Source organism: Acromyrmex echinatior, chromosome 2 (assembly GCF_024713525.1).
Source record: "Acromyrmex echinatior isolate Ae372 chromosome 2, ASM2471352v2, whole genome shotgun sequence".
In the NCBI taxonomy this organism is placed as follows: Eukaryota; Metazoa; Arthropoda; class Insecta; order Hymenoptera; family Formicidae; genus Acromyrmex; species Acromyrmex echinatior.
In genome coordinates this window covers 8,475,462-8,486,730 of record NC_141853.1, presented here as the reverse complement: position 1 = coordinate 8,486,730, position 11,269 = coordinate 8,475,462, and the positions used below count along the sequence as shown (strand labels likewise).

General features: G+C 31.9%; 3 protein-coding genes across 5 annotated transcripts; 2 read left to right on the top strand and 1 right to left on the bottom strand.

Moving 5' to 3' along the window:
* Nucleotides 1–105: 105 nt before the first annotated feature.
* Nucleotides 106–2,712, top strand: LOC105151744 (Double-stranded RNA-binding protein Staufen-like protein 2). The gene is made up of 5 exons (XM_087402950.1): nucleotides 106–192; nucleotides 271–322; nucleotides 435–595; nucleotides 907–1,303; nucleotides 1,382–2,712. Exons 4-5 carry the CDS (start codon nucleotides 914–916, stop codon nucleotides 2,111–2,113), a joined length of 1,122 nt encoding a protein of 373 aa, XP_087259076.1. The 5' UTR covers nucleotides 106–192; nucleotides 271–322; nucleotides 435–595; nucleotides 907–913; the 3' UTR covers nucleotides 2,114–2,712.
* Nucleotides 2,713–4,725: 2,013 nt separating this feature from the next.
* LOC105151738 (hypothetical protein) lies at nucleotides 4,726–6,310 on the top strand. Its single transcript, XM_011065614.2, has 3 exons — nucleotides 4,726–5,348; nucleotides 5,680–5,863; nucleotides 5,938–6,310. Exons 1-3 carry the CDS (start codon nucleotides 5,268–5,270, stop codon nucleotides 6,015–6,017), a joined length of 345 nt encoding a protein of 114 aa, XP_011063916.1. The 5' UTR covers nucleotides 4,726–5,267; the 3' UTR covers nucleotides 6,018–6,310.
* Nucleotides 6,056–11,092, bottom strand: mio (GATOR complex protein mio). 3 transcript variants are annotated; one of them, XR_015544118.1, is made up of 16 exons: nucleotides 10,607–11,092; nucleotides 10,163–10,357; nucleotides 9,804–10,064; nucleotides 9,505–9,732; nucleotides 9,210–9,362; nucleotides 8,959–9,140; nucleotides 8,668–8,801; nucleotides 8,494–8,601; nucleotides 8,051–8,414; nucleotides 7,839–7,977; nucleotides 7,615–7,753; nucleotides 7,142–7,352; nucleotides 6,820–7,034; nucleotides 6,566–6,670; nucleotides 6,338–6,419; nucleotides 6,056–6,164 (listed from the first exon to the last, which is right to left on the bottom strand). XR_015544118.1 is itself a non-coding variant. In XM_011065612.2 (15 exons), exons 1-14 carry the CDS (start codon nucleotides 10,740–10,742, stop codon nucleotides 6,338–6,340), a joined length of 2,547 nt encoding a protein of 848 aa, XP_011063914.1. In that variant the 5' UTR covers nucleotides 10,743–11,090; the 3' UTR covers nucleotides 6,056–6,164. The 3 variants fall into 3 exon arrangements, 1 of the variants encoding a protein (XP_011063914.1); XR_015544117.1 differs by having other exon boundaries at nucleotides 6,056–6,419; XM_011065612.2 differs by lacking the exon at nucleotides 6,566–6,670 and having other exon boundaries at nucleotides 10,607–11,090.
* Between the last annotated feature and the right edge of the window lie 177 nt (nucleotides 11,093–11,269).

The following is an 11,269-nucleotide window of genomic DNA, read 5'->3' as shown; positions in this document are numbered from 1 at the left end:
AAGATTAAGATTAAAGATTAAAATTTCATTAATGAGGACAAAGAATTTCCTTTTGTTCTGATTGATCAAATTTCAATCTTTCAATCTTCAATCTCATTCTTCAATGCGTAATCTGATTCCGGTTTTATGGCCAATTTATTCATTTCTAGATAATTTTTATCTATCGGATAATATCTCCCAAATATTTCATAGGTAAACGAGATATCTGGGAGATATCTAGAAGATATCTCATGGACTAAGTTATCTTATCTCAAAGTAACTTTTTTCTAGAAATGAAGAAATTAGTCATTGTTCGATTCTATCATTTGGAATCCGGATACTAGTAAGTAGTTCGGAGTAGTTTGGACTGTTTGAAGCCAGCCTCCTTCCACTGAGGAAGAAATAGAAAAAACAAAAGCCAGTATTAGAGTTTACAGTCTTTTTTATTTCAACAGTACATTTTTCATCGAATATTTGTGTAAATGTGTAAAAAAGGAACTAATAAAATACGGAATAGAGGAACGCAATGTCCGATTTCGTTCGAATAAACGAGGAACAAGGTGACGTGGAATAATCGAGATTGCAAACAATCTTGTCCTACATTGTACCGTCAACGGTAAGAGAACATTCTGGAAAGATTCGTCGAGTATATAAAAGAAAAAAAATTTATATATTAAAAATAAAATAGTACATTATTTCATGTTATAGATAAAATTTTATCAAGATTTTGACAGTTCAATTATTGAGATTTGACAGTCGTTTTTTCTATAAATTATATTAAATTTAACATTTTTATTTAAATAGATGTATTTTAGATTTAATATACTAGTCAATCATTAAAAATATATATAATTGTAAACTCTTCTATGTGATGTAATGTGCTACTATTTTATATTTCTTAAATAAAATATTTTGTGTATTTTTCAGTTATAAGATGGCTAAGTCAGAAATTAATTTATTACAAGAGCTGTCGATTAAACGAGGATTTACGCCTATTTATAATTTTTCCGAAAAAAATATTAATTACCAGAAGCAATTTATATGCAACGTGGCTTGTGCAAAATTGATAACACATGGTACAGGGAATTCAAAAAAAGAAGCCAAGCATAATGCTGCAAAAAACATGCTGTCACTGTTGGCCACAAATCATAACGAAATTCCGTTATCAGTAGTTATTCCACAAGTAGTTACTTCACCAATAGTTACAAACATATCACAAAACCCTGAAAAAGTTTGCAATACATCTTCAAATGTACCATTTCGAAAAGAAGACAACTCAAATAAACAATTTACTGTTGGATATAATTACATTGGAATGTTGCAAGTAAGTTTCATAAGTTACCTGTCAAATATTACAGTTCAAAGAATCATCAGAATAATGTAATTTTTATTCTATGTACAGGAGTTCTGCCAACAACGACAAATACCAACAAAAGACATTCAGTACGACCTTATCTATGACGAAGGATTACCTCACAAGAAAATATTTACTGTAAAAGTCAGCTTGGGATCACTATGTGAAAGAGGTACGGGACAGTGTAAGAAATCTGCTAAACAAGAAGCTGCGAAAAAAATGCTACTACATCTGAATCCAAACATAATAGCTAATAAAAATACGGACACACACATTAATATATATGATAGGGAGACACTTGAGAATAATATACGAGAATTAGGTACAACAATATCAGAATGCGTTAACACTAACAAAAATACTTTATCAGTGGAAAAGTTATCAGAAAATGCAAAGTCGATCTATCTGAAATCTAAAAGAACTAATATAATCGATCAAGAAATCAATCCCTTAACACTCAAGGACTTCCATATGTTATTTGAGAAGAATTACTCCAATAACATTACGTACCGTATGAAACAAAAAATGCAGATTATATTGGACAAATACCCCAGAGAAGATCCACATCTGATGCATGAGATTAGACAAGATATAGAACAAGTATTAAAAGTTAAGATACAACAAGTCATTGCATATAGCAAATCACAGAATTACTTGATATGCTTACGCTTGTTGTCTAATCCTTGTATTACGCAATTCGGCATAGGTGAAAATAGAATAGTAGCAGAGCGTCGTGCCATGTATAATCTTATGAGAGCTATTTTAATTTTTATTAATTAATTTTGAATGTTTGAATTTTCTAATTTTATATATATTAATAAATTCGTAAATTATCAAGATTATATATAAACATATAGAATGACAATGTTTATGATTGCAAATATTTTACAATTAAGGATATATACATTTAGCAACACACATGCATTTATATGACTTTTTATATTGAGCATTTAATACGCGTACTAACCAGTAACTTTCTATTAAATTATTTTAATTTCGGTGGTGCGTGTAAATGTATACACAATATGGTTATTTAATTAATCATTTAGATACATATTGTATCAGCTTAGTACACCATTCTTTAAATGTATTACCGAAAGATAATTTAATAGATAATTTAATAGAAAGTTTTCAAGCAAAACAACAAGTCACAAAAATAACAACAAATAACGTCAAAATAACATTAAAATGAATCACAAATGATTGAAAAACGACTTTTAATGATCATTTTGGAGTCATGTTGATATCATTTTGATATCATGACTTGTTGTTCTGCTTGGGTTACTAATTAGTATGCGTATCAAGTGCTCGAACTAAACTAGAACTCGATGTAAATTATGTATATTTATATAGAATATATATCTATATACACACATAAACATTTATATAAATATTGTAAGATTTCTCAGTTTATGATTTCTAAAAAATATAAAGATAAAAATATAAATTTTTAGATTTTATAAAATTTCATTGGAAATTAAAATTATAGAATGAGAAATCTTAAAATATTTCAGAATTCACATATGAAAACTTCCAAAAAAAACGTAAACTTTCTCGGCATTTCTGAAAAGTGTTTTTAAAAAACTTAAGAAATTTTTTAAAAAGTTAGAAAATTATTTAGAAATTTTGAAAAATTCTGACTAGAAAAATTTTCACTAAAGAGGGATTTCAGCTTATATTATGTTTATAATGTTTATTATATTTATTGTATGTTTATATTATTTATATATATATATATATATATATATATATATATATACATAAATATATATATATGTGTATGAGATTATACTAACGAGATTATAAATCTTTTATTCAATAAATATGTAAATTAAAAGCACAATTGTAATGCATGTAAAAGCAAAAAATCATTGATATTTGCACTATAAAAAACTAAAACGATGTTTCAAAAATTGTTAAATTTGCTCTTTAATTGTAGTTTACATTTATATTTAAAATAAAATAAGTATACAGTCCTAATTTACATTGCTGATTTAAACTCATACTAAATAATAATTTTCTATTAAATTATTTTAATTTCGACGATGTATGTAAACATATACATGGTAATTTAATTGATCATCTTAATTGATGCTTATTGTATCACCATAGTATGTACATACACTAATATTCTTTAAGAATATTATTACTGAAATTAACATGATTTTATAGAAAGTTACTAATTGGTACGGATATTAAAAGATCGGTGTAAAAGAAATTGGTGTAATAGAACATTAGTAGTTTAACAGCGAGAAAGTTTAATTGGTAATGTAGTTACTGCAGTCACACCGATGCTACAGTATAAATACATACAGTATGGACACTGAGCGTCGGCACCTTTGATGTGAGATGGTGGGTCCCAGATCACATGACTCGCCGCCATGTTGTGGTTTGGAAAGGCGCTTATAAATTTAAGTTTTTATAAAGCTACAGAATGATTTTTCTAAAAAAAAAAAAAAAAAAAAAAAGACATAACTTTCGGTCGTGTCATGAAAATTGTTTATAGCGAGTATATTTTTAAATCAGAATTATATAATAATATAATGTTAACGAACTCATTATATAAAAATAATATTCATATTAATAATAATAATAATATTAAACAGTAATAAGTAAATTAAAAATAATAATTAATTAAATATTATATGAACATTGTAATTGAATAATTATGTATGAAAAAATAATATATTGTATGAAAATTGTAATTAAATGTGAAGTTGTAATTTAATAATACACGTACACACATGTCGCATGCACGCACGCACGCACGCATACATGCATACTTTATTATGAGAATACTTTATCATATATAAATATAACAGTTCTACACAATATAGCGTCTCCGAAAAAATTTGATTTAATTTTTTAATAAAATTTAATTTTATTAACCCTTTGCCATACTTTTCTCTTACAAATTAAAAAAAAAATTAAGCTTTGTACGAACGACGTACCACGGTTATCATTCGTGATACTCATATTTGGCCCGATTTCCTTAGGGACTCCGCACAATAAAAGAAACAGAGAATAAGAATTTCAACTTATCAGAAACTGTGTATTACACAATACATGATTTTTGATAGGTTGAAATTCTTATTCTCTGTTCTCTGTTCCCTGTTTCTGTATTGTGCGAAGCCTTTTATCATAAGTCTCACATAATATTGTGGGCGGAAGGGTTAATTATATATTATGGGAAGGAGAACCAACTAATCTAACCTAACCTACAATTTCAATTTGCTGAAGGCAGCCACATTCCTGGAGCTCGATTCTGTATCTTCAAACAAGATGAAAATTACAAAAGTAAGTTTAGTAGGTGTTGACCAATGAAATTATCAATATTCTAGTAAATTCATTCTTTTATAATTTTCACCTCGTTTTAAGACACAGAGGTCTCTATGGTCAAAGTCTCGCTACAAATGCTTTGATGCATTTGATGGGCCAACTAGAAGAAAAAATTTTACAAACTGACCAATTAAAAAACGTTTTAAAGCGTTTGCAGCATCGCGTTAATCATACCCAGAATCGATTCCCTGGTTGGAAATCGATGCGCACTAAAAATTGAGGACCATATAAAAAGTTCAGTGTTCCTACTGTATGTACTTATATTGTGCCGACAAAAATTACCAACTTTTTGCACACACGCGCACACATCACTTTCAACTATTTCTGCGTTCGGAAACCTTACCCAGATGCCTCTTATATCATCCTATCTTTATTTAACATTGAATGAACAACAAGGATAAAACGAAACAAAAACACCTGGGTAACGTTTACGAACGCAGCCTTTGCCGATCTATCGTTTAGCGCCAAATTCGTGTTGTTTTTCTGCCAGCTGTGTTATGCTTCTGTTTACGAAGTGTAGCGGTAATTATTTGCGCACTGTTGGAGTATTATAGGAATACATCAACTATTATAACATCACAAATCACTTGCAAAAATGTCAGACATACGTATTATGGGTAAGCGATTAGCACAACGCATCGGTCAAGAAGCGATCGTACTTGGCAGAATTACGGAGGTATGAAAATATTTTAGCTTAGATTATAGTTTATATAGGTTATGATGATCATCAGCAACAAAAATTATTTTTATCGCATTTTATTGCAATAAATATTAATTATTATTAATTAAACAATATTTTTAATATATATTTATTAATATATTTCCTAATAAAGTTAATCAAGACTTGAACAAGTCTCAACTATTTTATTTTTAAAAAGTGAAATCAACTAAACTGAATCAATTCGGTTAATATTGATTCGTTATAAGATGATATTGCGTCTAATAAATTTTTTATAGTTTTGTATTAATGATTTACATGAGTAAAATGCATTTGGGGCAATTCGTAGAAAAGTTCTGATGGTAAGAGTGCAGAGATCACGACGACCGACGATGCTCGAATTAACGTGACATTTCTCGAACCATTTGACAACACATCGGGTTACATAGAGGTGCGTGGTACGGTAAAGTCAAAGTCTACAATGTCTTGCAGCAGTTTTGTATGTTTCCCTCCAAGTATGACTAAAGACTTTGGTGAGTAAGACATTCTCTTATCATCAATTTTTCTAAAGTGTCAACAGTGTCCTTAACAAAGGTATTTACTGCAGATTCAAATGGCTACAATACAATGGTAAATATGCGCTGTGCAGTGGGGAATCAGTTAGAAGGAGTGTTCTATGGAGATTAAGAATCAGGAGTGTTCTACAGAGACAAAGATCCAAGAAATTTACATATACAAATTGTGTTTACTATGTTTCACTTCTTTTCATACATTTTTCTTTTTACATATTGGTTGGTCTGGCATATATCCCTACCATAAAAATAACAAGGAATGCTGCAATATAAAAGAAAAGCATTCAAACGTGCATTCCTTTGTCTGTACATAAAATCGATCCAGTGGGACTTAATAAGTATACAAAACATGCAAAACCTTGTAATAAATAGGTTATTTCAATAGAATATATATATTTATATGTATAATATTTAAATTTTTTTGGATAATTATACCTATGTCACAATTGCGTTACGCGTGTAATCCAAAGATGAGCAGCGACAATTGCAAGACGTTACGGGACATTCAGTATGTTGTCTGAAACATAGCGGTACAGAAATTAACGGCGTCGTTGCAAATTTGGTGCAACATATATTTTACATTTACATCCTTCAACATCGATTTTTGATTATATTTTATTTGCATGCAGTTTAAGGAACTGAGAAATATATATAAATATTCACATAGAAAATGGCTGCTTTTCTTGTAGGAGACACGAGTGTCGTTCTATTTTTGTTTTCCATGAAATGCAACGAAGAATAGAACAATTTTTGTGTCAACTGAGTCTCCTAAAAAGAAAGCAACCATCATTAAGCAGTAAGATTCCGGTTTGAATAGGCGCTTTTCATTTATTTCCATTATTCACGTATCGGCTGATTTTCGTTTATATTTTATTAACTAACGTATATTTATAACAAATGCGATCTTGTATCCTTACCGAAACCACTGAGCTATATGTTCGCTATGTCCTCCGTGTTTACATGTTAAACACCATGAAAACCAGCTATTAAATTCCGTAAGCTTAGCATTGCATTCCTCATTTCTGGTACCACCAGGACTTGGAGCTGTTTGCAGTCCGCTGACGGTGCCTATGTGCATCAAGCATATTGCGCAACGTGGCAAAGGTTTGCGACAATTTGGACAAGCTGTCATCTATAAAAAATATTGAAAAAAAGCTCTTTACCATTAAGAAATCAGAGATCTGATAAATATATTAATGATTGATCATATGAAAATTTAGCTAAAGAACAGAAATGTACCTTTAATTTGTTAGGCGTACTGCCTAATCTGCCAAATGGGACTCTCGTCCTGCTCAGTCCTTGCATGGAAGCAGATATACTTTTACCGCAAAAGTGACAAGATATATGTATTTGTTGTGGCGGTCTTTCTTGTGGTGTCGAGGATCTCATGACAATATCAAATTTAGCTCTTTGAAACCATAATTTCCACGCGTTCAAGAGATGTCTATAACTGTAACAGCAACATGCAAAATCAAAAGCCTGATCATTCGAAATTTATAAGAGAACCGATACGTGACTCTATATGACAATAATCGACTTATAATCTGCAGATTTGGAATTCAATTTCGATTCTCGTCTCATGTGTGTATATTTGTACAAAGGATTGAAAAATTGAAGATTATAAGCAGAGAAAAGGAAGAATGATGTAACCTTTTTTCCCGTTTTGGGAATAATTCAAGAAAATATTTACAAAAGAAACTTGGTTGTAATACCTCGTAATCCATACTTGAACTTGATTCTCTTGAAGCAACTTAGACGGAAAAGTTCTAATAGCAATAAGAGTACAACTCTGAACATCTGAGGTAATTTCCAAATATTTACTCAATAACTGTATACTTTCCATACTAGCACCTAAAGCGCGACAATGTGTTACAAATGAGCACATAGTTGACATTATATATTCATAAAAATAGAAAACATATATTCGAGTCACAACCTGTAATCAAGAAGCCCGCTAGATCTCCATCTTCAATTACCTTCTCGGTCAATTTTTTCAAATATTCGTGCAGTTTATTATCCGATAAGAACATGAGAGCAAATGCTACTCGATCTTCGACAGCCATGCCATTTTCATTCTACAACTTGAACTTATTAGGCGTCTTACATCAATCTCATTAAATCTTGATTCGCATATTTATGCATACTTACAAGTACACTTTCATAGGAATCGTTATCGGCAGTCAAAAAACCAAATGTTGCTCTTAAATAAGGATCTGATAATTGAGATTTAGATTTTTGACACGACTCTCTCCATAATGTAGTACTTTCTTCAGAGAAACCTGACAATGCCATAGCTACCATATTTAGAATAGCCGTTTGTTTCTTACTGGCACCTCGGTTTAAGATATCTATAGCTTGTCTTAGGCAGAGATTAAATACTGCGAACGCGGCTGCTTTCGCATATGCGCCTTCCTTCTCTAACTTCTCCAAATACGCATTATCGTACGCCGTATTAGTCTCTCTGTCAAATCGCAAACCGCACAGAAGAAGACATCTTTCTCTGTCTGGTGATCTGCAATTGGTATTAATTAAAATTACATTAGATGTAAACACCCATACTTTCTCAGCATTTGTATGCACTCAAACTATACCTGTAAACTTTTGTCATATAACCAGTACCTATATCTGTCCATGGACGATGGATCACTTCTGTTTTCAAACCATTAACTGAATTTTGCTGATCCAATTTCAAAACTGTCCTATGTAAAGGTTAGAGACATTATGTTTACATATATACTTCTAAATATAAGACATTGTAATTTTACCTCACACCGGGATGCTTATTATCAGGACTCTGTACAGTACCGTCTTCTACTAAAGAGCGACTAAGGTATAACCATTGCCATAAATTCTTTAGAGTTTCGTTCTCAGCTATATCACCATTGTGAGCTAACTCCGGCTGTAACACACACACATACACGTACATACATGTAAATTTACATTGATTAAATATCATTAACAATAAAATTAAAGAAAAAGAGACTTACACAAACTAAAAGCAAAATAAAAATTTATTAAGTTTCAAGAAATTGTTTTCATTAACTTTATCTACTTACAAGCAAGCCATATTCGAACATAGCACGCTTCTTAGTTAAAACTGAGATATCCTCTAGTTCTTTATAAACGCTATCTTCACTATGTATATATTTAAACGATTTAAAAGCGCAATTCCACATGAGGCATGACCGAGCAGACCAATTGAGCGTTATTCTCTCAGATACGGTATAATCGGTTACGCCTGAGTAATAAGAATATTATAATAATCTTGAACAAAAATTATATTGTAATATAAAATATCATCAAATACCTTGCAGTGATATTGCCAACAATCGATTCTCATCAGTCGGATGCCATGAGAAACTTACAGGACTGTGCCATGGTGGTAGAACCACTCTTTCTAAAACACCAGGCTCAGTATCCTCAGCTCCACAATACTGAATGTCAAATAGATGCAAGCCAACTAAGAATAAATGCAAAATAAGAATAAATGCATTTCTTTTGCTTTTCTTTTTATCACTAACAGCTCACTTTTGAAAATGTTTAATTAACTTTTAAAAACTATATGTATAAATTGTAGAAATATAATTTAAAACTACATATACCTGAATCTTTTTGTAATGTGCCAATTAAATTTCGTCTAGTAGGACACCATGACACCTTTGTAACGTGCCGTAGCGGCATTATAGTAACGATCGGTTTCTCAAAACATCGAGTGTCCCAAATTGTTATTAGATTGTCAACGTGTGAAAGTAGCTGATAATTATTATGGGGATTAACCGACAGATTATATATAGCTTTTGTGGGAGTAACATTTACCACCTTTGCAGAATCTAAAAAAATTTAAAGAATATTTATAAATTGTATGTTAACAAATTGTCAATTGTATCTTTTAAGAGCGTACCTCTGAAATCTATAACTTTCAATTGTTTGTTATTAACACCGAGGGCCAAACATCTTGGTTCATGTTTGAACCAAGCGGCGGAATGTACAGTCTCTGATATGCCGGCTTCTATTATTGGCCGCTCCGAACCTTTTGGACAATGGTGTACATCCCAAAGCAGCACAGAGTGTTCCTTGCTGTGTTTGTCCAGACCTGACATGATCAGGTGAGTATCCACAGGATTCCAGGCAACAACGTTGCATGATCGCATGTATTTTGGGACTGGAATTTCATAATACAGATTAGAAAGATTAAATAATGTATCGCCGAGATAACAATAGTAATATCGCTCAATAACAATGTAACATAATGATCTCTACAAAACTCTCTGCCGACCAAGCCCTGGTAATCAAATTCTGGCGGGCTAAGAGTACTAAGGACTATTTTTCCATTCGCGTGACCACTGGCTACAATTTCTGGCTCTGGTTGTGGATATATATCAACACATTTCGCATAACTATTGATGGTAACCGAGCAGACCAGCTCGGCAATGGAATGCTCCGAAATCTGCAGATCTGCATTAAAAAAAACATTTTATATATATATATATATATATATATATATATATATATATGTTACAGTCAGTGTTAATTCAGTGAATGTATACATTTACTGTTGTCTACTGTAGTCAGTGTATACATTTGCTATACTTAAATATATAGATTGATTAATAAGTATATATATTTACTAAAGTTAACACTTTAACTGTGACATATATATATATATATATTTTTTTTTAAACATGAACTTAGCAATAAACTTACAAGTTTGATCGTTGTCCCGCACGCTATTCTCACGCGGTCCGATCTCGTAAAGGTTCAATAACGCATCACTGTCCCATGTGATAAATCGGTCCGAGTGAAAGGGGGACCACAGCACGTCCCATTTAGGGCGGCTCATCGTTCACTCTGCCTCGTTCACGCTTCTGTCATAAAGTCATGGAACATCGCGTTATTTCGCATCCGCCAACATCGTACACCCAATGTTGAGACGAAACGTTCAATATGCACAGCACGTATCGTAATTGTAATTCTGTCGCGCAATATTCATCCAGTCTGTCGAAATGTTTAAGAAACGTCCGTGTTATCCTCTGCCACGTTTGTATGATTCGTACCACATGAAACATGCCCTTTGAATGTTTACATTTATCGTGCCTCCCTTTCCCCCGACTCCGTCTCCTCGCGCCGAGAAATCAACCTTTTACCCCCCCCCCCCCTCTGTTTCCATCTGTTCCGGCTGTGACCGACGACACTCTGACGCTCTGCGACAACCTGACAACTAATCACCAAGTCTGTTCGCGTTACTCGTTGCTTTACCTTTGTAATTCCACCACATTCAGCATCTTGAGGTCGATTATGTATCTTCAAATGAGGTGAAAATTACAAAAATGAGCAAATTCACTAGAGTATTCATAATTTAATTGGTCA

Coding starts and splice junctions, on each gene's coding strand:
- LOC105151744 (XM_087402950.1), top strand. CDS start 914: ATGGCTAAGTCAGAAATTAATTTATTACAAGAGCTGTCGATTAAACGA. Junction 1,304..1,381: donor ATTACATTGGAATGTTGCAA/GTAAGTTTCATA, acceptor TTCTATGTACAG/GAGTTCTGCCAACAACGACA.
- LOC105151738 (XM_011065614.2), top strand. CDS start 5,268: ATGTCAGACATACGTATTATGGGTAAGCGATTAGCACAACGCATCGGT. Junction 5,349..5,679: donor TACTTGGCAGAATTACGGAG/GTATGAAAATAT, acceptor GGCAATTCGTAG/AAAAGTTCTGATGGTAAGAG. Junction 5,864..5,937: donor AAGTATGACTAAAGACTTTG/GTGAGTAAGACA, acceptor TATTTACTGCAG/ATTCAAATGGCTACAATACA.
- mio (XM_011065612.2), bottom strand. CDS start 10,742: ATGAGCCGCCCTAAATGGGACGTGCTGTGGTCCCCCTTTCACTCGGAC. Junction 8,415..8,493: donor TATATGACAAAAGTTTACAG/GTATAGTTTGAG, acceptor TACCAATTGCAG/ATCACCAGACAGAGAAAGAT. Junction 7,754..7,838: donor AGCGGGCTTCTTGATTACAG/GTTGTGACTCGA, acceptor GTCGCGCTTTAG/GTGCTAGTATGGAAAGTATA.